The following is a 27,099-nucleotide window of genomic DNA, read 5'->3' on the forward strand; positions in this document are numbered from 1 at the left end:
CAGTGTTGAAGGTTCTCTGTACACACACACAGAGAGGTGTGTGGGAGCTGGAGGCGCCCAGTAATGCGCTGTGACAGAGTGAAGGCAGCATTAGGATCAGAGGATTGGCCGCTGGTTAATCCACTTCCTGCTTCAGGGTGCTGGGGCTGCGGCTCCCGAGCCGGGGTCTGGCGGTGCGCTGATGGCCGGGGCCAGGGCCGGCTGGGGCTGGGGCTGGAGCTGGAGCTGGAGCCGGGGGTGGAGCCGGGGGCTGTGGGGGGTGCTGCCGGTTGGTGTGTCGCAGCCGCCCCGGGAGCCGGAGCCGGGGCCGGAGCTCAGCCCGCGATCCCCGCACACAGACTGGATGGCCAGCCTGCCGCACTCGCTCAGCTCCCTGCCCTTGGCCAGTCTGGCCGTGCCAGGTAAGGAGGGATCGGGGTTGGGTGGGGTCGCAGTATCTGTCCGGTGTGTCTACACTGTCTGAGTCCAGATATCTTCCACAGGTGGCAAGAGGCCTTAGTCATGCTGCGGATATGAGGAGGGAAGCTCATTTCAGGGTCAAATAGGACATCAAGGTTGCAAACAGTGTTTACACTCTGGTTCTGGTTCAATTCAATTCAATTTTTATTTGTCATATATGCAACAATGAAATGTTGATTTTTACAAGTCCTCCCAACATTGGAATAAATATGGCATAGCAATGATAAAAGTACTAATAGAAATACAGTAATAATAAATAAAACAACAATAATAAATAATAATAAATTAATCGTTCATGAGTCTTATGGCCTGGGGGTCGAAGCTGTTTCGAAACCTGCTGGTACGAGACCGTATGCTTCGGTATCTCTTACCAGACGGGAGCAGGGCGAAGAGGTTGTGGCTGGGGTGGCTCGCGTCTTTGATGATTCTCAGGGCCTTCCCCCGGCACCTCTCGGGGTAGATATCCTGCACAGCAGGTAGTTTAATTCCTATAGTATGTTGTGCAGATGTTAGGGAGAGGGATGGAGTCGGTGGCGAGGAAACGGAGTTTGTGGCTGGGACCGAAAACAGTGGCTTCGGTCTTCCCAATATTTAGTTGGAGGAAATTTCTGCTCATCCAGAATTGGATGTCGGACAAGCAGTTTGACAATTTAGAGGCCGTGGAGAGGTCGAGAGAAGAGGTGGTGAGGTAGAGCTGGGTGTCGTCAGCGTATATGTGGAAACTGACGCTGTGTTTTCGGATGATGTCGCCAAGGGGCAGCATGTAGATGAGAAATAGGAGGGGGCCAAGGATAGGTCTGCAACCCCCCCGAGACATCCGCGCTCCTCCAATTCTGGCCCCTTGAGCAGCCCCGATTTTAATCGCTCCACCGAGGCCCTAAGCTCTGGAATTCCCTGCCTGAACCTCTCCGCCTCGCTACCTCTCTCTCCTCCTTTAAGACGCTCCTTAAAACTTTGACCAAGCTTTTGGTCACCTGCTCTAATATCTCCTTTAATTTTTTTTTGGGTGCACGGTCCCTTTAAAGGGCTGCGCGGCCCATTCAAAATTGCGCGCACGCACAAGATTCTCCAGTGAGATGCCGGGAAGCTGACTGCGCGGGACCTCCAGACTGACCGCGCGGGACCTCCAGACTGACTGCGTGACCACGCAACTTAGCGGGAACATTGGTGGCTCTGTGTCAAATTCTGTTTGATAATCACTCCTGTGAAGAGCCTTGGGATGTTTTACTACGTTAAAGGCGCTATATAAATACAAGATGTTGTTGTATGTATCTGTACTGTGTTTACACTGTATTACACAGTAGTTACAGCACAGAAATAGGCCATTCGGCCCAACTGGAGCCTCCTCCCACCCCTCTTCATCTCACCCCATCAACACACCCTTCTATTCCTTTCTCCCTCATGTGCTATCCAGCTTCTCCTTAAATGTATTTATACTATTCGCCTCAACCACTCCCTGTGGTAGCGAGTTCCACATTCTGGGTAAAGAAGTTTCTCCTGAATTCCCTATTGGATTTATTACTGACTATCTTATATTGACGGACCCTAGTTCTGGTCTCGCTCACAAGTGGAAACATCCTCTCAACGTCAACCCTATCGAACCCCTTCATAATCTTAAAGAACTCTATCTGGTCACCCCTCAGTCTTCTCTATTTTAGAGAAAAGAGTCCCAGCCTGTTCACCCTTTCCTGATAGATAGAACCTCTCAGCTCTGGTATCATCCTAGTGAATCTTTTTTGCACCTTTTCCAGTGCCTCTATATCCTTTTTGTAATATGGTGACCAGAACTATGCACAGCAACTCCAAGTGTGATCGAACCAAGGTTCGATACAAGTTTAACAGAACTTCTCTGCTTTTCAATTCTATCCCTCTAAAAATGAACCCCAGTGCTGTGTTTGCTTTTTTTCAATGGCCTCATTAACCTGCGTCGCTACTTTTAGTGATTTGTGTATCTGTCCTGTGTGTACGCTGTATGAGTCTGTGCATATAATATATGTATACAGTATATAGCTGTACTCTCAGTGTCTCTGGCAGGTGAATAGAAAGCCCTCGAGGTACACCCTCTGCAGCAGACTCCTTTATTGGTACTTGACCCCCTTCCTTCTCACCAGTGAGAATGCTGCTGCCAAGATCGGAATCCATAGAGATACTTTTTGCAGAGTTAATCCACTAATTCGCTTAATCAAAAATATATTGACTAAAGTTAATGTAACAGCTGTTAATCTTTTGTGTACAACATGGATTTACACCTTGTTCGAGCAAATTGACATTGTCCCGCCTTGCTAGGATGTACTTCTGAATTGCTCTATTTCTGACCGGCTGTCAAATTGAAGCTTTGTACCGATGACACATTTGATGATGTCAGAACCGATTAGAAATGAGATGACCTAAATCCCGCATCGAGTGGTGTCATTAACGCAGCAACCATCTGCTTTCAAATACTCAGCACAAGCAGGGTAAACATGGTTTTATTCAATCAGTGGACATGGTGTGAACAGGAGCGTGCTTTAGTATTTATTGTTTTGATGAATTCCAGTAAGACGGATTGTTTAGCCAGGAGCTGCTGATCTGTTTCTTGTGCCGTCTGTCACTGGCCTCAGTTTTACGTTGTAAATTAATTAGATTGAGTTGGTACCTCGTGCCCCCCGGCTGCTTATCCCTGAGTCACTTTCTTAAACCTGTTCGAAAACCATGCCATTTTATGTTTACAAAAGCAAAATGCTGCGGATGCTGGCAATCTGAAATAAAAACAGAAAACGCTGGAAATACTCAGGCAGCGTCTGTGGAGAGAGGAACAGAGTTTCAGGTTGATGGCCTTTCGTCAGTTTAGTTTGCATTTGACATGTTCCTGACACTCTGGTACTGGCTGGGACTTTATAGTTATCTCTCCTGTGTTATGTGTAATCTGTACACTTCATTTATCATGCACTCCTCTTGCACTGGTTAGATTCGGCATAGTTCATTTGCATTTATATCGTCAGTAAATCAGTATTTTTTTACTGATATGTGAATCAGTCTTATAGAGGGTGATGTGAGGTATTTCGGATGGATTATTCTATATGCTGTATTGATTGGCCAGATGGCAGAAGACTATTTCAGTGCTTTCCTGGTTGGTCTCCCATCTTCCGCCATGCTCCATAAACATCCAAAACTCCGCTGCCCGTGTCCTCACTCGCACCAAGTCCCATTCACCCATCACCCCTGTGCTCACTGCCCCATGTCCTCACTCACACCAAGTCCCATTCACCCATCACCCCTGTGCTCACTGCCCGTGTCCTCACTCGCACCAAGTCCCATTCACCCATCACCCCTGTGCTCACTGCCCCGTGTCCTAACTCGCACCCAGTCCCATTCACCCATCACCCCCTGTGCTCACTGCCCCGTGTCCTAACTCGCACCCAGTCCCGTTCACCCATCACCACTGTGCTCACTGCCCCGTGTCCTAACTCGCACCCAGTCCCGTTCACCCATCACCACTGTGCTCACTGACCCGTGTCCTAACTCACACCCAGTCCCGTTCACCCATCACCCCCTGTGCTCACTGCCCCGTGTCCTCACTCGCACCAAGTCCCATTCACCCATCACCCCTGTGCTCACTGCCCCGTGTCCTAACTCGCACCCAGTCCCGTTCACCCATCACCACTGTGCTCACTGCCCCGTGTCCTAACTCACACCCAGTCCCGTTCACCCATCACCCCCTGTGCTCACTGCCCCGTGTCCTAACTCGCACCAAGTCCTGTTCACCCATCACCCTGTGCTCACTGCCCCATGTCCTAACTCGCACCCAGTCCCGTTCACCCATCACCACTGTGCTCACTGCCCCGTGTCCTAACTCGCACCAAGTCCCGTTCACCCATCACCCCCTGTGCTCACTGCCCCGTGTCCTAACTCACACCCAGTCCCGTTCACCCATCACCCCTGTGCTCACCGACCTACATTGGCTCCCGGTCCGGCAACGCCTCAAATTTGAAATTCTCACCCTTGTGTTCAAATCCATTCGTGGTCTCGGCCCTCCCTATCTCTTTAACCTGCTCCAGCCCTACAACCCTCAGAGCTCTGCGTTCCTCCAATTCTGGCCTCTTGTGCATCTCCCACTTCCTTCGCCCCATCATTGGTGGCCTTGCCTTCAGCCGTCTAGGCCCTAGTTCTGGAGTTCCCTCCCTAAGCCTCTCCGCCTCTCCACCTCTCGCTCCTCCTTTGAGACTCTCCTTGATCAAGCTTTTGGTCACCTGTCCTAATATCTCCTTTTGCTTGTGTGAATTTTTGGCTGATTACACTTGTGTGAAGTGCTTTGGGATGTTTTCCTATGTTAAAGGCACAATATAAATGCAAGGTATTGTTGGTGTTCTGGGTAATAAATTAACTGAGTGGTGTGAGCTTTAGTTTCCCTTTAGTTCTGTGACTCGAGAGTAATGGCTCCAGTGGGTTGCCTTAACAAAGACACAAAGGTCTGTTAATGCAATGGTGACAACCTATGACAGGATGGCCATCACTCTCTGGATAGTCTCGGTCTTGAAGCAATCCCTTCCTTTATGTGTTATTCCTCATTCTTGGAGGCAGAAGGAACTGCATGAATGGGTTGGTGTTGTTTCTGGTTCCTTGTCTTCTCTTCCCCTTGTGCTGAAGATCAGGGTTGCTAACAATCTCATTCAACCTGAGACAGTGGCCGGGCAGAGGATGATAGCTTTGGCAAGGTTGTGGCGGGGGCCAAAGACATTGTCCTCCATCATCCCGATTGTAAGATGAAAGGAATTATGACTCATCCAAGTCTAGATGTCAGACAAGCAGCGTGACAAATCAGAGGCAGTGGAGGGGTTGAGAGAGGTGGAGCTGAGTGTCGTCAGAGGACATGTGGAAGCTGATCCCGTGTCTGTGGCTGATGTCACCAAGGGATTGAGTGTAGATAGGGAAGAGGAGGGGCCAAGAACTGGTCACTGGGGTAATGGAGCAGGGGTGGGAAGAGAAGCCACTGCATGAGATTCTCTGCCTTCGATTGGATAGGTAGGAATGTAACATTGTGGGGTCTTTTCTACCCCCTTCTTGCCCTAGATTGTTTCTTATTATCACTCTCATGAGGGAGTCTCAGCTCCCCATACCTTTGAAAATGTTGGAGATTGAGGTAAGCTGTTGGTAATATGTGCGAATCCACGAGCACCAAACCCCTCTTTGTACAATGTAGGAGTCAGTAGACCCCAGTTATACTGCTGGCCCGTCCCTCATTCTCTGACAGGCCAGTACAGCTGAGCATGTGTGCAGACCTCTGCTCACCATCAGCTGAGTGCCAGTTAAACTTTCATGTTCCATGATAGCCAAATACTTTGTCAGCTAACATTAAGAAGATTCTAAGTTGTTATGCTTTACACTTATTTCTAGTTCTGTTCGAAACCTTCACTGGAACACTCCACACACCTTAATCCCCCTGAGGTCAGGCCGTGTGTTAATATGTAGATTCCACAATAATACAACCCATCCACTGGATGAGTTCCAACTATTCATCATATAAGAGATTCTACAAAGGAATAGTTACTGTAATAGTCATACAGTCTTATAATTATATAGTAAGATTCATAACAAGCTTTAGGTGTTGTGCTTCATGCATTAATTGGAACTATAACTCCTTAACTTGACAGTTAAAACATGTGGCCTTGCCATTGACTAGACAGCAGAATGATGCTTATGTCTCACCTATACACCCCTTTCATGCTACATTCGGTTTGCAGATAGCGAACCATCATAAAGATGTCATTGTCTCCTGTTTCCCTGTGAAGCTGGATAAACAAATAGCCTTCAAGGTGCCATGCTGGCTACACACTCACTCAGGCCTCTGAACTCCCACATTCTAGTTGAACTAGTTGCAGCATCTGTTTATATCAATGGGATAGTGAGACTGCTACAATTCAAGTTACTGGACGCAGTGCTTTAATTCAGAATCTACTAATATTAAACATACATGTGTATAAAATAATGCAGCCTGTCTGATGATTATACTTCCATTCTAAATCTATTTTACTTTTATGACTACATTTTCATAATAAGTCTGATCTAACAAAGATCTTCTATCTAAGAACTCCTTAAAGTTGATCTTGCAGCAGGCGGCAGTTATACTGCTGCACGTGTGAATCCCATGGGGTGTGGGTCTCCTAGGGATGACCTTGCACTTTTTAACTTCAGCGTGGCTTGCGACTGAATGAGGTGGCACAGTTTATGTCAGTGGGAAGCTAGAACTACTTTGCATTGACACAAGCTGTGTGGTGAAATGGGCCTGCAATCCTTTCATCTACAATCCCCAAGCTGCAAAGGGCAGCGAGACTGGTGACAGGCCTTGCAAGACAGGAGCACAGGGCAGAGAATCAGGGTAATGGTGTTATAGATCTATCTGTGACTCACGCTCCTATCTAGCGAGGTTCTGAGTCTGGAGTTCAGCCTCACTGAATTGGTACATCACTGGACAGATACAGGGTAGAAATAGTCACAACCCTTATCTGTTGCGATAATTTTTGTCACACTTTCCTGTTTATGTTTACGACTGTAAATTGCTACGTCAACATTTTCCATTCGATTTTGCTATGTCAACTGTCACGATGCTCTGACCACTAGCGGGCGGGCTCTGTGGAGCACGTTTCTGTAATCACAGAAAAATCACAGAAACCCCAGTGCAGATAGAGGCCATTTTGGCCCATCGAGCCTGCACCGACACATATCCCACCCGATCCCCGTAACCCCTACACCAACACATATCCCACCCTATCCCCGTAACCCCACCTATTTAATCCCCCTAACACTAAGGGTCAATTTATCATAGCCAATCAACCTAACCTGCACATCTTTGGACTGTGGGAGGAAACCGGAGCACCCGGAGGAAACCCACGCAAACATGGGGAGAATGTGCAAACTCCACACAGACAGTCGCCCGAGGCCGGATTCGAACCCGGGTCCCTGGCGCTGTGAGGCAACAGTGCTAACCACTATGCCACCGTGCTGCCGTGTCCCAACTGAGCCTCCATCTTGTGTTTCTGTGGGGTGGGGGTGGGGGGGGGTTCTCCTGCTTGTCAGCCACAAGTTGCTAGTGGGTGCGTAAGTACACAGAAAACAATGGCCCAGAAATTCGGGTCTCCACGGGTGAGTACGCACGGGGTACTCACCCGTAGGCCGAATGGGAGTGCCGGTTTTCTGCATGCACTGCGCATGCGCGGGAAACCAGCACTTCCGACCCTCTGAACGAAGAGGTTCAGAGGTCGAACGCGCGCGCAGGAAAGGCTGCGCATGCGCATCGAACTTAGTTTTTTTTTTGCAGGTTTTCCCGGGATCGTAAGCCTGCAGGATTTAGGAATGTAAAAAGCAGGCGTAAGGCCTGCTTTTTACAAGGTAAGTGGTCAATTAATTAAAATTAAAACTTTTTTCCACAGGTTTATTATTTTTAAATACTTTAAAGCAAGGTAAGTTTATTTTTAACCCCGTTAGAATATAAAATTATTTTTTTCAAAAATTTAAATTATTGTTTAAAATAGTTATTTAATGTAATTTATAGTTTATTTAAAAAGTGTGATTTAAAAAAAAAAAAAATTATTTGAAGGTTTACTGCTATTTTGAGGCCCGTAGTATTTATAAGTTTTGACAGGTCTTCCTGTCAATCTTATGAATGGGCTTTTCCCTCCTCCGATTGGCTGCCCACGGCCCACGTGATCCCAGGGGACGCATCGCACTAACTACGCCCCTGGGATACACAAGCACTGCGCGCCAGCAGCTGGGCCAGGCCCCGGAGCGGAATTCCACGGGGCCCTACAGCTCAACGGGCGGCGCGCAAAGTAAGTGCAGGTCGGGGGCTTGCACCCGCGGGAAGCCCCCGACCCGAATTTCTGGGCCAAAAAGATTATTTAGGTTGAGAGCAAGTGAAGTCTTCTGAGAATGATAAACAAACTTTCACCTTCCCTTGTTTTCCCTATAGGATCTCACGATTCCTTCAGTTTTTGGATCGATGAAAAATCTCCCGTTGGCCCGGATCAACCAGTCGTAGTAAGGCACCTGGCTGGAATTTTCCGATCTGCCTGGAAGAAAATGATGAAGAAATGGTCCGTGACACAAAGCTTGACTTTTAGGGAGCAGCTCGAAGCCGGCATACGTTATTTTGATCTTCGAGTTTCCACAAAACCTGGCGAAGAGGATGAGCTTTATTTCATACACGGCTTGTTTGGCAATAAAGTTTATGACGGTCTGATAGAAATTAACAATTTCTTGCAGGCTCATAGCAAAGAGGTGATCTTTCTGGATTTCAATCACTATTATGCAATGCAGGACTCAAACCATGATTACCTTATCCGAATGCTTAAAAAGACTTTTGGATCCAAACTCTGCCGAGCTAACTTAGTCGAGGAAATAACACTGCAATATTTATGGGAGCACAAGTACCAGGTTAGTGCTTCCATTCCAATTCTGTACTGTATTAAAACCTTCAACTATCTATGCAGTAACATAGTGTAGTGATGTGCAATGGAGACACACAGCAAAGTGACACTGTAACATAATATTGTAGTGTGACATAGTAATGTAATGACACTAAGTTTCTACTGGAAACGGGCTGGTCCTTCATTGTCATATGTAAGCAATCGTTCTGACACCTCCTGCCTTTTACATTAGTCGTACTGGAACAGAAATGCATGCTCATCATAACTGGGTGTTGAGGGATGCTAGGTGCTGAGAATTGCATTCTGCGGGTCAGAAAGAAGACTGGGCAGCAATTAGAGACTATAGGCCTAGAATTGGGTTGGGGCGCCAAAGTGGCGCAAAAGTCGGCGGAGCGCAGGATTTAGCGCAGCGATCGGAGTGATACCGATCGCCAGAAATTCAGTTTCAGTGCCCCTCGAGGGACACGGGGCGAGGCTCGAGGCGCTCCGCGTCCCTCTTAGGGCGCTGAAACTGATTATCGCAGTGCAACGTGCGCTGCGGTACTGCAGGCCTTCCTCCCACTGTTAAGGGGGAGGTGCCTACAACAGCGCGATCCCCGCTCGCGAGTGCCGGCAAATGAGCCCGGCACCAAGGAGAAGTGCCGGGCTCTCGGGGAAACAGCCGGCAATGTCGCACGGGGGGGGTCGTCAGGAGGCCGGGGACGGAGGTGCTGGCAGGCGGCCGCCGAAAAAGCGGCCGCCCCGCACCTCCACCTTAACTTGCACCGGGCGCGGGTAGCGAACGGCGCAACTGCGGTGTTCGCTACCAAATGTCGCGAACGGGGCGCGAATGGGGCCACATCATCGGTGGCGGCGCAGCGCAACAGGCTAACGCCACCATTAGCGCCCCAACTCAATATCGCGGGAGGCGCAGCCAGTGGCGCTACAGCCACTGCCTGCCTCTTTAGGCGCTAACAGGTGGCGCTACTCACCCAATTTCTCCCTCTTTCCTATTTGTTTTCTCCTGAGCCTTGAATTGCTATAGTTTTTTTGTCTTCAGCGCCATTTCTGGCATGGTGGGGCCTCCCAATGGAAACCGGCTCTACCTGAGTTGCAGATCTGGCCAGCACGAGAAGTTACATCTTTTTGAATTTTCATTTCTGCTCGAATTTTGATTTTTCAACTTCCATTATTTTACTCTCATTTATCGCCGTAGTTGCCCTTGAGAAGGTGGCGCTGCCTTCTTGAACGGCTGAGTGACTTGCTGGGCCCCACAGCAGGCAGTTAAGAGTCAACCCCATTGTTGTGGGTCTAGAGTCACATATGGGCCAGAACATTAGTGAACCAGATGAGTTTTTAATGACAAGCTGGCAGTTTCATTTATTTAATTAACTGAATTTAAATTCCCCAGTAGTAGCTTTACTAGTCCAGTAACATATCCACTGTGCTACCGCACCCCTACTGCCTGAGGAAACAGCAGAATATCACAACACCCACCTTGATTTAGACTGACTAATTTATTGAAAAATGGAAGAACTAAATAAATAAAAACCAGTAAACAATCATATATTTAAAGTAGATATTAGACTTTGCTAACAGCTCAAAAAATAGAAACTGATAAATCTCTACACTAAACTATATATTTTATAATTACTTTTTATATATTTCTCCTTATAATTTTAATAACTGCAAAAGTTAGCTGACCTGACACTTTCTCAAGGTTCCAGGCTGGCTTTCTTTCTGATTTGAGCAGTCCAAGCTAATCAAATATCTCCGATACAGTTGCCAGGGCTTTGTGGATTTGAATAACTGGTAGCTAAGTTGAAAAATAGCTCACAGTTGTCCCCATAAATGAACAAATCATAGAGCTGTTATTGTTTTGAAATGTTTGGCTTGGCTCCTTTCTCAAGCGAGCTTAAAGATGGAGAGGTTTAGGGGGGGGAAATGCAGAGTTTTGGGTCTAGGCAGCTGAAGGCACAGCCGCCGATGGTGGAGTGATGAAAATCAGGGATGCGTAAGAGACTAAAATTGGCGGAACGCAGAGATCTTGGAGGGTTGGGGGGTGGGGGAGGTTACAGAGATAGGGAGGGGTGAGGCCGTGGAAGGATTTCACACAGAGGTGATGGGTGAGCGGGACTTGGTGCGAGTTAGGACACGGGGCAGCAGAGTTTTGGATGAGCTGAAGTTTACAGAGGGTGGAATGTGGGAGGCCGGCCAGGAGTGCGTTGGAATAGTCGAGTCTGGAGGTAACAAAGGCATGAGTGAGGGCTTCAGTATCAGACGGGTGATATTACGGAGATGGAAGTAGGCGGTCCTGGTGATGGACAGGATGTGGGGTCAGAAGCTCAGCTCAGGTTCAACAACGACCCCAAGGTTGCGGACGGTCCCGTTCAGCCTAAGACAGTGGCCAAGTAGAGGGATGGAATCGGTAGCTAGGAATGGAGTTTGAGGCAGGATGGTCTTCCTAATATTTAAATTGGAGGAAATTTCTGCTCGGGGAACGGTACCCGCGGAGATAGAAACATTAACAATATCAGCTAACATAGAAGCCAGGAGAGGTCAGCAGTTTGGTGGGAATAGGGTCAAGGGAGCAGGAGGTAGGGCTCATGGAAAAGATGAGCTTGGAGAGGGCATGAAGAAGATAGGAGAGAAACTGGAGAAGGATGAGAGTTCAGGACTAGGGCAGGGGAGAACCTTAGAGGAGGTTTGGCTCCCAAGGTTGGGGACATATTCTGAATTCAGCTGTTTTAAAAAAAATCCTTACGCACGTGATCGAATTAAAGGAGCTTTGATCCAGCTACATTTAGACAAAAGTGCTCTGTGTTTGTAATATTGCTTTGTGCTTTATCACCGATACCCACATCTGCCTTCAGAGGAGACCAGACCGAACTCTGGCCCACGATTAGTCGACAGGTACGAAACGTAATTGAAAAGTCTAATTGAATGTTGGCCTTGATCTCAGGGGGCTGGAACACAAAGGGGAGGAAGTGATGCTTCAGTTGTACAGAGCTCTGGTCAGACCCCATCTGGAGCACTGCGTTCAGTTCTGGGCCCCGCCCCTCAGGAAGGATATATTGGCCTCGGAGGGAGGGCAGCGCAGATTCACCAGAACGATACCGGGGCTAAAAGAGTTAAATTATGAGGCCAGATTGCCTAGACTTGGGTTGTATTCCCTTGGGTTTAGAAGTTTGAGGAGTGATCTAATCGAGGTCTTTAAAATGATAAAGGGATTCGATGGGGTCGATAAAGAGAAACTATTCCCTCTGGTGGGGGAGTCCAGAACAAGAGGCCATAACCTTAATATTAGAGCTGGGCCATTTAGGAGTGAAATCAGGAAGCACCTTTTCACACAAAGGGTGGTGGAAATCTGGAGCTCTCGCCCCTAAAGGCTGTGGATGCTGGGGACAATTGGAGCTTTCAAGACTGAGATCCATGGATTTTTGTTGGGTCAGGGTATCGAGGGAAATGGAACCAAGGCAGGTAAATGGAGCTGAGGTCCAGATCAGCCGTGATGTTATTGAATTGTGGAGTAGGCTTGAGGGGTGAGCGGCCCAATCCTCTTCCTAAAGCTCCTATGGTTTTTTTACGGAATGACTGCTGCCAACGACCGGAAGCTGCGGAGAAGTGCACTGCGCATTAATGTGGAACCAGAAGTGTGATGTTTCTTGTTTTTTTTTACATGAGCCTGCTCCCTCCCCGGCATAATTTTTTTTTAACGAGCCCGCTCCCGTAACGAGCCGGAAGCACGCATGTGCAGAACACTTCTATGCCACTTCCGGTTCGTTGGCAGCAGTCGTGTCTTTTTTAAATTCATTCCTGGGATGTGGGCGTCGCTGGCAAGGCCAGCATTTATTGCCCATCCCTAATTGCCCCTTGAGAAGGTGGTGGTGAGCCGCCTTCTTGAACCGCTGCAGTCCGTGTGGTGAAGGTACTCCCATACTGCTGTTAGGGAGGGAGTCCCAGGATTTTGACCCAGCGACGATGAAGGATCGGCGATATACTTCTAAGTCAGGATGGTGTGTGACTTGGAGGGGAACTTGGAGGTGGTGATGTTCCCATGCGCCTGCTGCCCTTGTCCTTCTAGGTGGAAGAGGTCGTGGGTTTGGGAGGTGCTGCCGAAGAAGCCTTGGCGAGTTGCTGCAGTGCATCTTGTAGATGGTGCACACTGCAGCCACAGTACGCTGGTGGTGGAGGGAGTGAGTGTTTAAGGTGGTGGATGGGGTGCCAATCAAGTGGGCTGCTTTGTCCTGGATGGTGTCAAGCTTCTTGCGTGTTGTTGGAGCTGCACTCATCCAGGCAAGTGGAGAGTATTCCATCACACTCCTTACTTGTGCCTTGTAGATGGTGGAAAGGCTTTGGGGAGTCAGGAGGTGAGACACTCGCCACAGAATACCCAGCCTCTGACCTGCTCTTGTTGCCACAGTATTTATGTGGCTGGTCCAGTTCAGTTTCTGGTCAATGGTGACCCCCCAGGATGTTGATGGTGGGGGATTCAGCGATGGTAATGCCGTTGAATGTCAAGGGGAGTTGGTTAGACTCTATCTTGTTGGAGATGGTCATTGCCTGGCACTTCAGCCCAATCTTGAATGCCGTCCAGGTCTCGCTGCATGCGGGTAAGGATTGCTTCATTATCTGAGGAGTTGCGAATAGAACTGAACACTGTGCAATCATCAGCGAACATCCCCACTTCTGACCTTATGATGGAGGGAACATCATTGATGGAGCAGCTGAAGATGGTTGGGCCTAGGACACTGCCCTGAGGAACTCCTGCAACGATATCCTGGGGCTGAGATGAATGACTCCAGCCAGTGGAGAGTTTTCCCCCCCCCCCACCGATTCCCATTGATTTCAGTTTTACTAGGGCTCCTTGATGTCACACTCGGTCAAATGCTGCCTTGTTGTCAAGGGCAGTCACTCTCACCTCACCTCTGGAATTTAGCTCCTTTGAACCCAAACTGGGACTCAGTGAGCAGGTTATTGGTGAGTAAGTGCCGCTTGATAGCACTGTCGATGACACCTTCCATCACTTTGCTGATGATTGAGAGTAGACTGATGGGGTGGTAATTGTCCGGATTGGATTTGTCCTGCTTTTTGTGGACAGGACATACCTGGGCAGTTTTCCACATTGTCGGGTAGATGCCAGTGTTATAGCTGTACTGGAACAGCTTGGCTAGAGGCGCGGCTAGTTCTGGAGCACAAGTCTTCAGCACGATAGCCGGGATGTTGTCGGGGCCCACAGCCTTTACTGTAACCAGTGCGCTCAGCTGTTTCTTGATATCATTTGGAGTGAATCGAATTGGCTGAAGACTGGCTTCTGTGATGGTGGGGACCTCAGGAGGAGGCCGATATGGATCATCCACTCGGCACTTCTGGCTGAAGATGGTTGCAAACGCTTCAGCCTTGTCTTTTACACTCACGTGCTGGGCTCCACCATCATGGATGATGGGGATATTCATGGAGCCTCCTCCTCCTCCCGTTAGTTGTTTAATGGTCCACCACCATTCACGACTGGATGTGGCAGGACTGCAGAGCTTTGTTCTGATCTGTTGATTGTGGGATCGCTTAACTCTGTCTATAGCATGCTGCTTCCGCTGTTTAGCACGCATGTATTCCTGTGTTGCAGCTTCCCCAGGTTGGCACCTCATTTTTAGGTACGCCTGGTACTGCTCCTGGCATGCTCTTCTACACTCCTCATTGAACCAGGATTGGTCCCCTGGCTTGATGGTAAAGGTAGAGTGAGGGATACGCCGGGCCATGAGGTTACAGATTGTGGTATAATACTATTCTGCTGCTGTTGATGGCGCACAGCGCCTCATGGATGCCCAGTTTTGAGGTGCTAGATCTGTTCTGAATCTATCCCATTTAGCACAGTGGTAGTGCCACACAACACGATGGAGGGTGTCCTCAGTGTGAAGACGGGACTTCGCCTCTGTGGTGTATGTAACCTGTTCCACCTTAAGAGAACCTAAGCCTGTTCCACCTTAAGAGATGTACTACTTTCTCTGGCTGCTGTATACGTAATACCGGTGGTGACCACCGGTATATAAGTACTGTGTAGTGATATTGCTGTTAGTATAGCCCTAACCTCCAACTAGTAAAGACCTGTTGAAACGTTATTCTTGTAGTCTGTGTCAGTAATTAATCTTAAATACAACTAGAACACACAGACTTAACAGTGGCGACGAGTCCGATTCTTACCCTGCGGCAGTTTATATCCACGGCGGCTTCGTCCACAGAACGGGCGTCGAAGAGAGGCATCCACCCTCATCACCCTGCTGGAAGACACGTCGCGCGGCAGGCATCGAGAACCCGGAGTGCAGAAGATATCCTGAACTCGAAGCCTCCATCAGCGGCAGTCAGCTATCTTCCTTCTACCTCGATGGTGGGTAAGCCGGTCAGCGACGCGAGCAGAAAGTCGGCCGCGTTGGCTGTACAGACGGGGAGGGAAGACGGAGGAATAAGGGCGGTGAGATCGATCGCGACCGGAGATAAGGGCCGGGCCGTATTCGGGCCAAAAGGCGCAGCGCGGGGACATCGATTGCGGCTGGTGATAAGGGCCGGGCCGCATTCGGGCCAAAAAGGCGCAGCGTCTGGGGCGACTGAAGGCTTGAGAGCCGCGGTGAAGGCGAACGCAGCCGGTGCTAATAACCGGGCTGCAAGAAGGGCTGCGAGGCGCGACATCGGGGAAGCGCGAATGCCCGAGGGAGCCGCGGTGAAGCGGAGACAGCGTCGGGGGAGTTACTAACCGCTGGGAAAGGGGAGCAGCAGCGGCACGCCAAACGCCATTGCAGCCAGCGGGTGAAGAAGGCGAGCGCGGGAAACCGCCATTTTGTAGGCGGAGGACGAAGACAAGAGCGGGAAGCCGCCATCTTGGAAAAAGGGAAATCACTAAAAAAAATTGCAACGATACCTAAACATGGGAATATTAATACCTTTGATAGCGACATCGAAGATTGGGCCACGTATGTAGAACGCATACAAAATTATGGTAAAGCAAATAAAATCCCAGATGATGAGAAAGCACTAACTTTATTAAACTTAATGGGTGCGAAGACATACGGGCAATTGAAACACCTTTTATCACCAGATGAACCGGCGGAGAAGACGTTCGAGGAGATTGTTACTGTCCTGAGAAATCATCTAAACCCCACGCCGCTGATGCTAGCGGAACGATTTAAATTTTACAGCAGAAAGCAGCTGAAAGATGAAAGCAATGCTGAATATTTAATGGAATTGCGTAAGCTAGCAAAGTACTGTCAGTTTGGAACGGGACTAACAGATGCGCTAAGAGATAAATTTGTGTGTGGATTATTAAAAGAAGATACACAAAAGCGACTGCTCGAGGAGAATGAGCTGACGCTTGAGAAAGCGGTCACTATGGCAGCATCACACGAAGCCGCAGCGAGAGGCACGGCAGTAATGCAGCTACGGTCACCGGAACTCAGTACAAATCAATTGGTTTTGAGTACTGTAAAATTTTATCGTTGTGGAAAGACAACGCACGATCAGAACCAGTGTTGGTTTAAAAACCAAGAATGCAGAACGTGTGGCAGGCTTGGCCACATAGCTAAAGTATGCCGGTCAGGAAAGAAGACCAGCAACAAAAGGTCACCGCAAGGAAAATACATAAAGGTACACAAGGTGACAAAGAACAGTTCGAACGAACAGAAGTCAGATTCAGACGCCAGCAGTAATGAACTGGGTAGCTTAAGAGTACACAACGTTGGTAAGGATGCAGATCTCCAGACAATTTGGGTCACTCTTCAGATAGCAGGAGTCCAAGTAAAGATGGAATTGGACACTGGATCGGCATTGACGGTCATGAATAAGAAAGATTACAAAAGGTTATTCCAACATATTCCCCTACGGGATACGGAGATTATATTGAAAACATACACGGGGCAAAGAGTGTACCCCATCGGAAAGATAGAGGTAAAAGTGGTCCACAAGGGCAAAGAAAGCCAAGTAATGGACTTATATGTGCTACCTGAAGGAGGTCCACCTCTACTGGGACGGGAGTGGATTAGGAAAATGAATATGGACTGGCACTCCTTAAAGGCACTAACGGTAGATTCCGGGGAAACAGATGTCAAACCTAAACGATTGTCCAGAATATTGGATGATGCTAAAGAGGTGTTCCAGCAGGGACTGGGAACACTGAGAGGAATTACGGCAAACATCAAGATTGATGAACATGCACACCCAAAATTTTTCAAAGCCAGACCGGTACCCTATGCAATACGACCTGCTGTAGAAGCGGAACTGGAAGCGCTAGAATGTTCAGGTGTACTGTCTAAGGTAGATTGGAGTGAGTGGGCTACGCCCATTGTTCCCGTTATGAAACGTCCTTCGAGCAACAAGCCAGGAGAACCAGGGAAGGTTCGCATCTGTGGAGACTTCAAGATCACCGTTAATCCGGTGCTTCACACGGTGCAGTATCCGCTTCCGCGGATTGAGGATATTTTTGCTTCGTTGTCTGGCGGGAAACACTTCACCAAGATAGACCTGGCGCAGGCGTACTTGCAGATGGAGGTTGAAGAAGAGTCATGCCAGTACCTCACGATCAACACGCATAGAGGTTTGTACCGGTATAATAGGCTGGTTTTTGGAGTGGCATCGGCTCCAGCAATTTGGCAGAGGGCCATGGAGCAGGTATTACAGGGAATTCCAGGCACACAATGTTACCTGGACAATATTCTGATTACAGGAGATGGTGATGAAGAACACCTCGCAAACTTGGAACTGGTGCTCAACAGACTGAAAGAGTATGAACTTCGAGTTAATCGGCAGAAATGTGAGTTCTTTCAGAAGCGGATCTCGTACTGTGGTCATGTCATTGACCGGGAGGGGCTTCATAAGTCTCCTGACAAGATAGAGGCAGTTGTAAAGGCTCCCGCTCCGGATAATGTCTCTCAGTTGAGGTCGTTTCTAGGATTGATTAACTATTACCATAAGTTTCTACCGAATCTATCCACGGTACTGCACCCGCTGAACGCTCTTTTACAGAAGGGGGTACCATGGGAATGGAGCAAAAACTGTAAGAAGGCATTTCGCAAAAGCAAAGAATTGATCACCTCAGAGGAAGTGTTGGCTCACTTCAACCCGACACTGCCTATTCGGTTGGCTTGTGATGCTTCTCCATATGGCATTGGGGCAGTACTCTCACACAAGTTGCCAAATGGCACAGAAAGGCCAGTCGCGTTTGCATCCAGATCATTGACCTCCGCTGAGCGCAACTATGCGCAGATCAATAGGGAGGCTCTCAGCCTTGTATGGGGAGTGAAGAAGTTTAATCATTACCTGCAGGGCCAAAAATTCACACTTCTGACAGACCATCAGCCGTTGGTATCCATTTTTAACCCTAAGAAGGGTGTTTCGGTGATGACAGCACAGAGACTCCAGAGATGGTCCCTTTTCCTAGGGGCATATCAATATCAAATAGAATTCAAAGGTACAAAGCAGCATGGCAATGCTGATGGGCTGTCGCGCCTGCCACTACCTGAAGAAGAAGAGACGACGAAAGTTGACCCTGTTGAGTTATTTCATTCGACCATCATCGAGTGTTTACCAGTCACCAATGCAAGTATTGAAAGAGAAACCAGGAACGACCCGACACTGTCCCGAGTCTACGAGGTGACAGTGAAGGGATGGCCAACACATGGTGATCCTCTGTTACCGGCATTCTCGGCAAGGCGAGACCAGCTGTCCGTCTGCCATGGTACTTTGATGTACGGGACAAGAGTGATTATTCCTCCCAAGTTAAGGGAAAGAGTTCTAAAGGAACTGCATGAAGGTCACCTGGGGGGAGTTAAGATGAAAGGTCTTGCTAGGGCTTATGTATGGTGGCCGGGTATTGACCAACAGATAGAGGAGTTGACGAAAAGCTGCGCTGGGTGCCAAAAAGTGCAAAATGCACCTCCGATCGCACCGCTACACCCATGGGAATGGCCTTCAGCCCCATGGCAACGCGTACATATTGACTTTGCTGGTCCATTCATGGACTCCATGTTCCTAATTGCGGTGGACGCACATTCCAAATGGCCAGAAGTGATCAAGATGAATACCACTACTTCAGAAAAGACAATTGCGGTGTTAAGAACAATATTCGCAAGGAACGGATTGCCAGAACAGATATGTTCGGACAACGGACCACAGTTCGTGTCGGAAGAATTCCAAAAATTCTTAAAGAAGAATGGGGTGAAACATTATACCTCTGCCCCATATCATCCGGCGACAAACGGGTTGGCCGAGAGATTTGTCCAAACATTCAAAAAGGCAATAAAGGCCATGAATGATGATCAGATTCCGCTACAACACAAGGTGGACAATTTCCTAATGGCATATCGAAACGCCGCTCATGCAGTAACTAACCAAAGTCCTGCCATGATGTTTTATAACAGAAGGTTGCGGTCCAGGTTGGACTTGTTAAAACCAAATGTGCGGAGGGAAGTGGAAAACAAACAGTTCCGGCATATTAATAACAAGACCACTCGAAGTTTCGACGTAGGACAACCAGTGTTGGCAAGGGACTATGGAAACGAAAAATGGCAGTCCGGAACAATTCGGGCCAGACAAGGACCTCTGATGTACACAGTAGATATTGGTGACAATGTGATAAGGCATCATGCGGATCAACTGGTAGAATCGAGAGCAAGGGTCGAACCCATGGTTGTGACAGAGACAACTGTGGAAGACGTTAATGAACCTGAAGCATCTACCTCGGCAGGGAATGTACCTGATGATGACGTCCAATACATAGGAAACCAACTAGAGGAGTCACCTCAGCAACAAGAATCAGAGACCACTGAAAGGCGTTATCCAACCCGAATCAGAAGGCCTCCTGAGAGACTGAACCTTTGAACTGTTTATACCTGAAGTTATATATGTATATATGTTATTATGTTATGTTAAATGGGGATATGACTGTTAAGCTAAAAAGGGAGGATTGTGGTGTATGTAACCTGTTCCACCTTAAGAGAACTTAAGCCTGGTCCACCTTAAGAGATGTACTACTTTCGCTGGCTGCTGTATACGTAATACCGGTGGTGACCACCGGTATATAAGTACTGTGTAGTGATATTGCTGTTAGTATAGCCCTGACCTCCAACTAGTAAAGACCTGTTGAAACGTTATTCTTGTAGTCTGTGTCAGTAATTAATCTTAAATACAACTAGAACACACAGACTTAACAGTCTCCACAAGGACTTTGCAGTGGTCACTGCTACCAATGCTGTCATGGACAGATGCATCTGCGACAGGTAGATTGGTGAGGATGAGGACAAGTAGGTTTTTCCCCTCGTGTTGGTTCTCTCACCACCTGCCGCAGGCCCAGACTGGCAGTTATGTCCTCAGGACTCGGCCAGCTCGGTCAGTAGTGGTGCTACCGAGCCACTCTTGGTGATGGACATTGAAGTCCCCCACCCAGAGTACATTCTGTGCCCTTGCTACTCTCGGTGCTTCTTCCAAGTGGTGTTCAACATGGAGGAGTACTGATTCATCAGCTGAGGGAGGGCAGTAGATGGTAATCAGCAGGAGGTTTCCTTGCCCATGTTTGATCTGATGCCGTGAGACTTCATGGAGTCCAGAGTCAATGTTGAGGACTCCCAGGGCCACTCCTTCCCGACTGTATCCCACTGTGCCGCCACCCCTGGTGGGTCTGTCCTGCCAGTGGGACAGGACATACCCAGGGATGGTGATGGAGGAGTCTGGGACATTGGCTGGAAGGTATGATTCTGTGAGTATGACTATGTCAGGCTGTTGCTTGACCAGTCTGTGGGACAGCTCTCCCAATTTTGGCACAAGTCCCCAGATGTTAGTGAGGAGGACTTTGCAGGGTCGACTGGGCTGGGTGTGCCGTTGTCGTGTCCGGTGCCGAGGTCGATACCGGGTGGACCATTAGGTTTTATTCTTTGTACACTTTTTTGTAGCTGTTTGTTACAACTGAGTGTCTCGCTGGGCCATTTCAGAGAGCAGTTAAGAGTCAACCACATTGCTGTGGGTCTGGAGTCACATATAGGCCAGACCAGGTAAGGACGGCAGATTTCCTTCCCTAAAGGACATTAGTGTTCTGCACATGAACAACATTCCACCCTCAACTAATGCCACAAAAGCAGATTAACTGGTTATTTAATGAATTACTGCTTGTGGGACCTGGCCTTCTATATCTGGCTATATAACAACAGTGACCAGATCTCAAAAGGAATCCGTTGGCTGTGCAGCGCTTTCGGGCACCCTGCAAACATCGGAACCGCTGTGTAAACGCAAGCTCTTCGCCATGTGCCCATGATATCTCGCCCTCACGTGACGCACATTCATTTAAAACGGGCGGCAGGAAGGGATCCCTTTAAAGCTAGACTGGTTTTCTTTTCCCGCCAATCTATTGCTTTCATTGTTCCGCCTGTCACAGGACAACAAAGGACTTTGTTTCCTACATTACAACAGTGATTACACAGTGAACAGGCTGGGGCTCTTTTCTCTTGAAAAGAGAAGGCTGAGGGGTGACCTCATTGAGGTCTTTAAAATGATGAAAGGTTTTGATAGAGTGGATACAGAGAGAGGGGGAAAAATCCGGTATCGCCCCGTTTGGGGTGCCATTATTGGCCGGGCGCAAAGTTTAGCGCCTGGCGCTAATTATCGCCTCCGACTGCAAACTTGGCTTTTATCGCCCCTGGAGGTGATTGGAGCGCTAAATCAGGCGCTTCACACCTGTCTTAAGGTGCTAACGCCGAGGAGCGAGGCGCTACCTCAGAGCGCTGGCGAAGCAAGGAGGGGCAAATCAAAATAAACCTGCAAAGTGCTGCTCAGTACCCAAAACTCCTTCACACAGCGTTGAATCTCTCCAGAAGTCTCTCTCTCTCTCTCTCTCAGAATGCGTGGTGCAAAAATGGCACTGACAAAAAAAGGCAGGAAGTGGTCGCCTTTAAATAGCGCTCCCCCAGACCCTTCCTGACTGCAAAATGCTCCCCTCAGTCGTTGCTAGCGGCAGGCGGTAAGGCAGGGGGCGCCACTCAATATCCAGTCCAGGGCACTAACGGGGCGTTGCGCACTTGACTGACGTCACGATCTGCCGGTGCAGGAGATCGTGGCGGTAGTGTTTAGCGCCGCCGCAAAATGTCTAGTTAATTTCGCGAGCGGCGCAAACATCGCCGCGCCCAGGCGCAAGTAGCTTTGCGCCCCATTAGCGCCCTCTTAAGGTGCTAACGGGAGGCGCAAACAACTGAAGTTTTCCCCCAGAGTGTTTCCACTTGTGGGGAAGAGCATAACTAGAGGCCATCAATATAAGATAGTCACCAAGAAATCCAATAGGGAATTCAGAAGAAACTTCTTTACCCAGAGAGTGGTGAGAATGTGGAACTCGCTACCACAGGGAGTGGTTGCAGCGAATAGTATCGATGCATTTAAGGGGCGGCTAGACAAGCACATGAGGGAGAAGGGAATCGAGGGTTACGCTGATAGAGTTAGATGAGGAAAGACGGGAGGAGGCTCGAGTGGAGCATAAACACCGGCATGGACTGGTTGGGCCGAATGGCCTCTTTCTGTGCCGTATATCCTGTGTAATTCTGTGTAATTCAAAATTGGCTGTCTGGCACTTTGGGACATTCTGAGCTTGTGAAAGGTGCAGGTCTTTCTTGTAGTAGATAACAACAACAACTTGTATTTATATAGCACCTTTAACATAGTAAAATGTCCCACGGCGCTTCACAGGAGCGATTACCAAACACCGATTCACATAAGCTATTAGGACAAGTGACCAAAAGCTCAGTCAAAGAGATGGGTTTTAACCAGCTTTTTAAAGGAGGAGAGAGAGGTGGCGAGGTTTAGGGAGTGAATTCCAGAGCTTAGAATAGAAGCAACCTGTGCTGACTTTAGTAAAAAGCAATGTGTGAATTCTGTGTCTGTCCTGAGCTAACCAGTTAGAGCGGAGTGATGCTCCAACCAGTCTAGAAGATGACGCTAGTGATTCCCGAGTATTCTGTTTTGGTGAGTTTCTTGTTTTCTTTCTTGAAACAAAATCCAGGTGCTGGTGTTTTATCACCATCCCATGGCCCACGACTTTCCGTTCCTCTGGTCTGGTCATCAGATGCGGGCACCCTGGGCAAACACCACTGACGCACAGAAACTGATTCAGTTCCTGGAGACGACCCTGAGCGAGCGGGCAAAGCGAGGAACCTTTCACGTGTCACAGGCCATCCTGACGCCACAAACCAAAACCGTCATCCGGGGACTGATTGTCGGACTACGGGATTCTCTGGTTGCAAGGTTGGTTTTGAATCTGCTTCAATTCTGCGTGCTCGCCTTCATTTTTTTAAAGCTGTCTTACTAAAGAAAATAATCTTTCCCCAAAGAAAGACGATACAGAGTTGAAAATCAGGAACCGCGCCCCGCCTCACCTTTCCCATAGGGATACTTGGTGCTGTTAGGCTCTGAAGAGTAGAGTGGGAATGGGTGACTGCTGGTCAGTACATGGTTAGTTCTTTGACTACGACAACAATGTGCATTTATTTAGCGCCTTTAACGTAGTAAAACGTCCCAAGGTGCTTCACAGGAACTGCGTGCAGTTTTGGTTTCCATATTTAAGAAAAGATATACTTGCTCTCGAGGCGGTTCAGAGAAGGTTCACTCGGTTGATTCCGGAGATGAGGGGGTTGATGTATGAGGAAAGGTTGAGTAGGTTGGGACTCTACTCATTGGAGTTCAGAAGAATGAGAGGCGATCTTATCGAAACATATAAGATTGTGAGGGGGATTGATCGGGTGGATGCGGTGAGGATGTTTCCACTGATGAGTGAGACTAGAACTAGGGGGCATAATCTAAGAATAAGGGGCTGCCCTTTCAAAACTGAGATGAGGAGAAACTTCTTCACTCAGAGGGTAGTAAATCTATGGAATTTGCTACCCCAGAGAGCTGCGGAAGCTGCAACATTAAATAAATTTAAAATGGAGATAGACAGTTTCCTAGCAGATAAGGGAATTAGGGGTTACGGGGAGAGGGCAGGGAAGTGGACATGAGTCTAGATTCGGATCAACCATGATCCTATTGAATGGCGGAGCAGGCCCGAGGGGCCGTATGGCCTACTCCTGCTCCTACTTCTTATGTTCTTATGTTATCAAACAAAATTTGACACCAAGCCAAAGAAGGAGATATTGGGACAAGTGACCAAAAGCTTGTTCAAAGAGGTCAGTTTTAAGGAGCATCTTAAAGGAGGAGAGAGACGTAAAGAGGCGGAGAGGTTTAGGGAGGGAATTCCACTGCTTGGGGCCCAGGCAGCTGAAGGCACGGCCGCCAGTGGTGGAGCGATGAAAGTCGGGGATACACAAGAGGCCAGAGTTGGAGGGGTGCAGAGATCTTGCAGGGTTGTAGGGCTGGAGGAGGTTACAGAGCTAGGCAGGGGCGAGGCCATGGAGGGATTTGAAAACAAGGATCAGAATATTAAAATCGAGGCGTTACCAGACCAGGAGCCAGTGTACAAAAAGAAAATACTGCAGATGCTGGAAATCTGAAATAAAAACAGAAAATGCTGGAGAAACTCAGCAGGTCAGGCAGCATCTGTGGAGAGAGAAACAGAGTTAACGTTTCAGGTCGATGACCTTTCGTCAGAACTGGAAAAAAGCAGGAAATGGAACAGATTTTTAAGCAAGTGTAGGGGCTGGGAAAGGGGGGGAGGGGATGAAAGAACAAAAGGGAAGGTCTGTGATAGGACGGAAGGCGGAAGAGATTAAGAGATATTCAAGGCGAGAGGAGATGGTAATGGGACAGGTTCAGAAACAAAGGATGGCTCGAGATGAAGTGTGAATTGCGCTGGCAGAATGAAAGACAGCTGCCCTGTGGGGGAGAAGAACAAAAGACAGACAAAGAGTGTGGATAAAAAATATATATGTGATAGGAGCCGAGATTATGATCTGAAATTGTTGAACTCGATGTTGAGTCCAGAAGGCTGTAAAGTGCCTAATCGGAAGATGAGGTGCTGTTCCTCGAGCTTACGCTGAGCTTCATTGGAACAATGCAAGAGGCCGAGGACGGAGAGGTCTGAGTGGGAGTGAAGCGGTGAATTAAAGTGACAGGCCACCGGGAGCTCGGGGTCCCCCTTACGGACTGAACGGAGGTGTTCCGCAAAGCGGTCACCCAATCTGCGTTTGGTCTCCCCAATGTAGAGGAGACCACATCGTGAGCAGCGAATACAGTATACTAAATTGCAAGAAGTACAAGTAAATCGCTGTTTCACCTGGAAGGGGTGTTTGGGGCCCTGGACAGCGGGGAGGGGGGAGGTATAAGGGCAGGTGTTGCATCTCCTGCGCTTGCACGGGAAGGTGCTGAGCAAAGGGGAAGGGGTGTTGGGGGTGATAGAGGAGTGGACCAGGGCGTCGCGGACGGAGCAGTCCCTTCGGAATGCTGAAAGGGGAGGTGAGGGAAAGATGTGTTTGGTGGTGGGATCACCAAACACATCTTCCAGTGTAGGTCAGCGAGCACAGGGGTGATGGGTGAACGGGATTTGCTGAGAGTTAGGACACGGGCAGCAAAGTTTTGGATGAGTTGAAGTTTACGGAGGATGCAGTGTAGGAGGTCGGCCAGGAGAGCGTCGGAATAGTCAAGTCTGGAGGTAACAAAGGCATGGATGGGAGCAACGTTCCCTTTACGCTGCACGACCGCACAAGGCTCCGCAGGTCCCGCGCAGCCGGCGAGCCGGCTTTTAAATAGAAAAACCGCGCATGCGCGGAATTTTAAATGGCCCGCGCAGCCCGTTAATGGGGCCGCACTGGCCAAAAAACCAATCGAGGGAGCATTGGGTGGGACTAGTACTAAGTCAACATAAGATTGCATATTGCAATGGAGTCACCACCTTGTACTATCACATCCTAAGTAATAATGCTCCTCACAGCTGTTGTGTAAATGGTGCACAAGTGAAATAAATGTCATTAGCAGGAGTCCTCTGTTGAGTGCGGCTTTGAGAGATTTGCTTCTTGGACCCAGTCCACTTTCCCGTCTTTTGAATCTTCCAGGCCCAGATAATCTTTTTTTGTCTGTCAGTTCTGGGCTCACCCACTAGGTGGAGGACTATACCTTACTAATACAATATAGAAAAAATAAGGGGAAACTATCTGCGGCTCAGATCCACAAATCCTCTTTTTGCCTGTGATTCTCCCATGGCTATTTCCAGGTTTTAGCCTTCTGTACCAGGAGGCATTCCTGACTGGGAGAGAGGGAAAATCAGATGTGAATCACCCCAACCAATCTCACGTAGAAAGAGGATATGGATCTGATAGGTAGTTGATGTACATTATTTGTATTTAAAATACACTTTATAAATAATGATAAACATTTATATGCTCTCATTTTGTTTTCCTTATAGAAATCTTCCGATAATCATGAACTGGGTGAAGTCTCAGAAGCCCGGCGTGAATGGTGTCAACATCATCACCTCAGACTTTGTGGAACTTGTTGACTTTGCTACAACTGTGATCAATCTGAACAGCCTGCTGCTGCGTGACCGGACCAAACACGAACACGTTTAGCGCGCCTCCTTATTTTAGCCAGTGTTGAAAATTCCGCGCCGATCTCCCGTGGAATTGCACATGGGGAGTCAGGACCCAGTGTAGCGGGGTTAGATGGTGGGGGCTGATTGGGCCACTGCGTGCAGACGTAATTCAGCCCCCATTTTAAAGTCATACATTCTGTCCTTATTTTTATATTTCTATTAAAAAATCCTATGTCCCCATTTATAATGGACTTCACCTATGTAAACTCGTCACACCGTAGTTACATTCTAGTGGTGGCACTGCAGCGCCTCCGCTGGTGCGAGAGTGTAATTACAGCATGACAAGTTTAAATAGGCAGCTTCTAGTCTAAATGTGGACATAGAAATTTATAATAGAAAATGATGATGGACATAAAGATTTTAATATATTATATATTTATATTTAGAAATGACCGTGATTATTAAAACCACAGGGTGTTTTTGAAAAGGTGCTTTGGAAAATTAATACTTAAAAAAATTTAATTTAGATTTTGTGAAAACTGAAAAATACACTCCAACTTTACTTGAATCTTCTATCACTAGTTGTAATTTGGGCATTTGTGGGAGTAACTGGATTGCTCTTCGAAAGAGCCAGCCCAGAATCGATGGGCTGAATGGCCTCCTTTTGTGCTGTGCTATTCTATGATTCTGTGAACAGGGAACAATAAGTCTGAATGCCTCATCGCGGACACTTTTAATGATTGATTTTCATTCTACTCCTTTAAATAAAATGTAATGTAAAATTGA

The 27,099-nt window shown here is 48.2% G+C and overlaps 1 protein-coding gene across 1 annotated transcript; it reads left to right on the forward strand.

Moving 5' to 3' along the window:
* Window positions 1-234: 234 nt before the first annotated feature.
* On the forward strand, window positions 235-27,099 carry plcxd2 (phosphatidylinositol-specific phospholipase C, X domain containing 2). The gene is made up of 4 exons (XM_086006154.1): window positions 235-401; window positions 8,405-8,868; window positions 22,858-23,099; window positions 26,188-27,099. The coding sequence occupies exons 1-4, from the start codon at window positions 344-346 to the stop codon at window positions 26,348-26,350; spliced, it is 927 nt and encodes a 308-aa protein (XP_085862280.1). The 5' UTR covers window positions 235-343; the 3' UTR covers window positions 26,351-27,099.

Source organism: Somniosus microcephalus, chromosome 14 (genome assembly GCF_052327205.1).
Source record: "Somniosus microcephalus isolate GS21.2 chromosome 14, FLI_Smic_1.0, whole genome shotgun sequence".
In the NCBI taxonomy this organism is placed as follows: Eukaryota; Metazoa; Chordata; class Chondrichthyes; order Squaliformes; family Somniosidae; genus Somniosus; species Somniosus microcephalus.

Bases quoted from the DNA above. Each gene is read 5' to 3' on its own strand.
- plcxd2 (XM_086006154.1), top strand. From the start codon at position 344: ATGGCCAGCCTGCCGCACTCGCTCAGCTCCCTGCCCTTGGCCAGTCTG. The intron at 402-8,404 runs GTAAGGAGGGAT...TTTTCCCTATAG, and splicing joins GGCCAGTCTGGCCGTGCCAG to GATCTCACGATTCCTTCAGT. The intron at 23,100-26,187 runs GTTGGTTTTGAA...TTTTCCTTATAG, and splicing joins CGGGATTCTCTGGTTGCAAG to AAATCTTCCGATAATCATGA.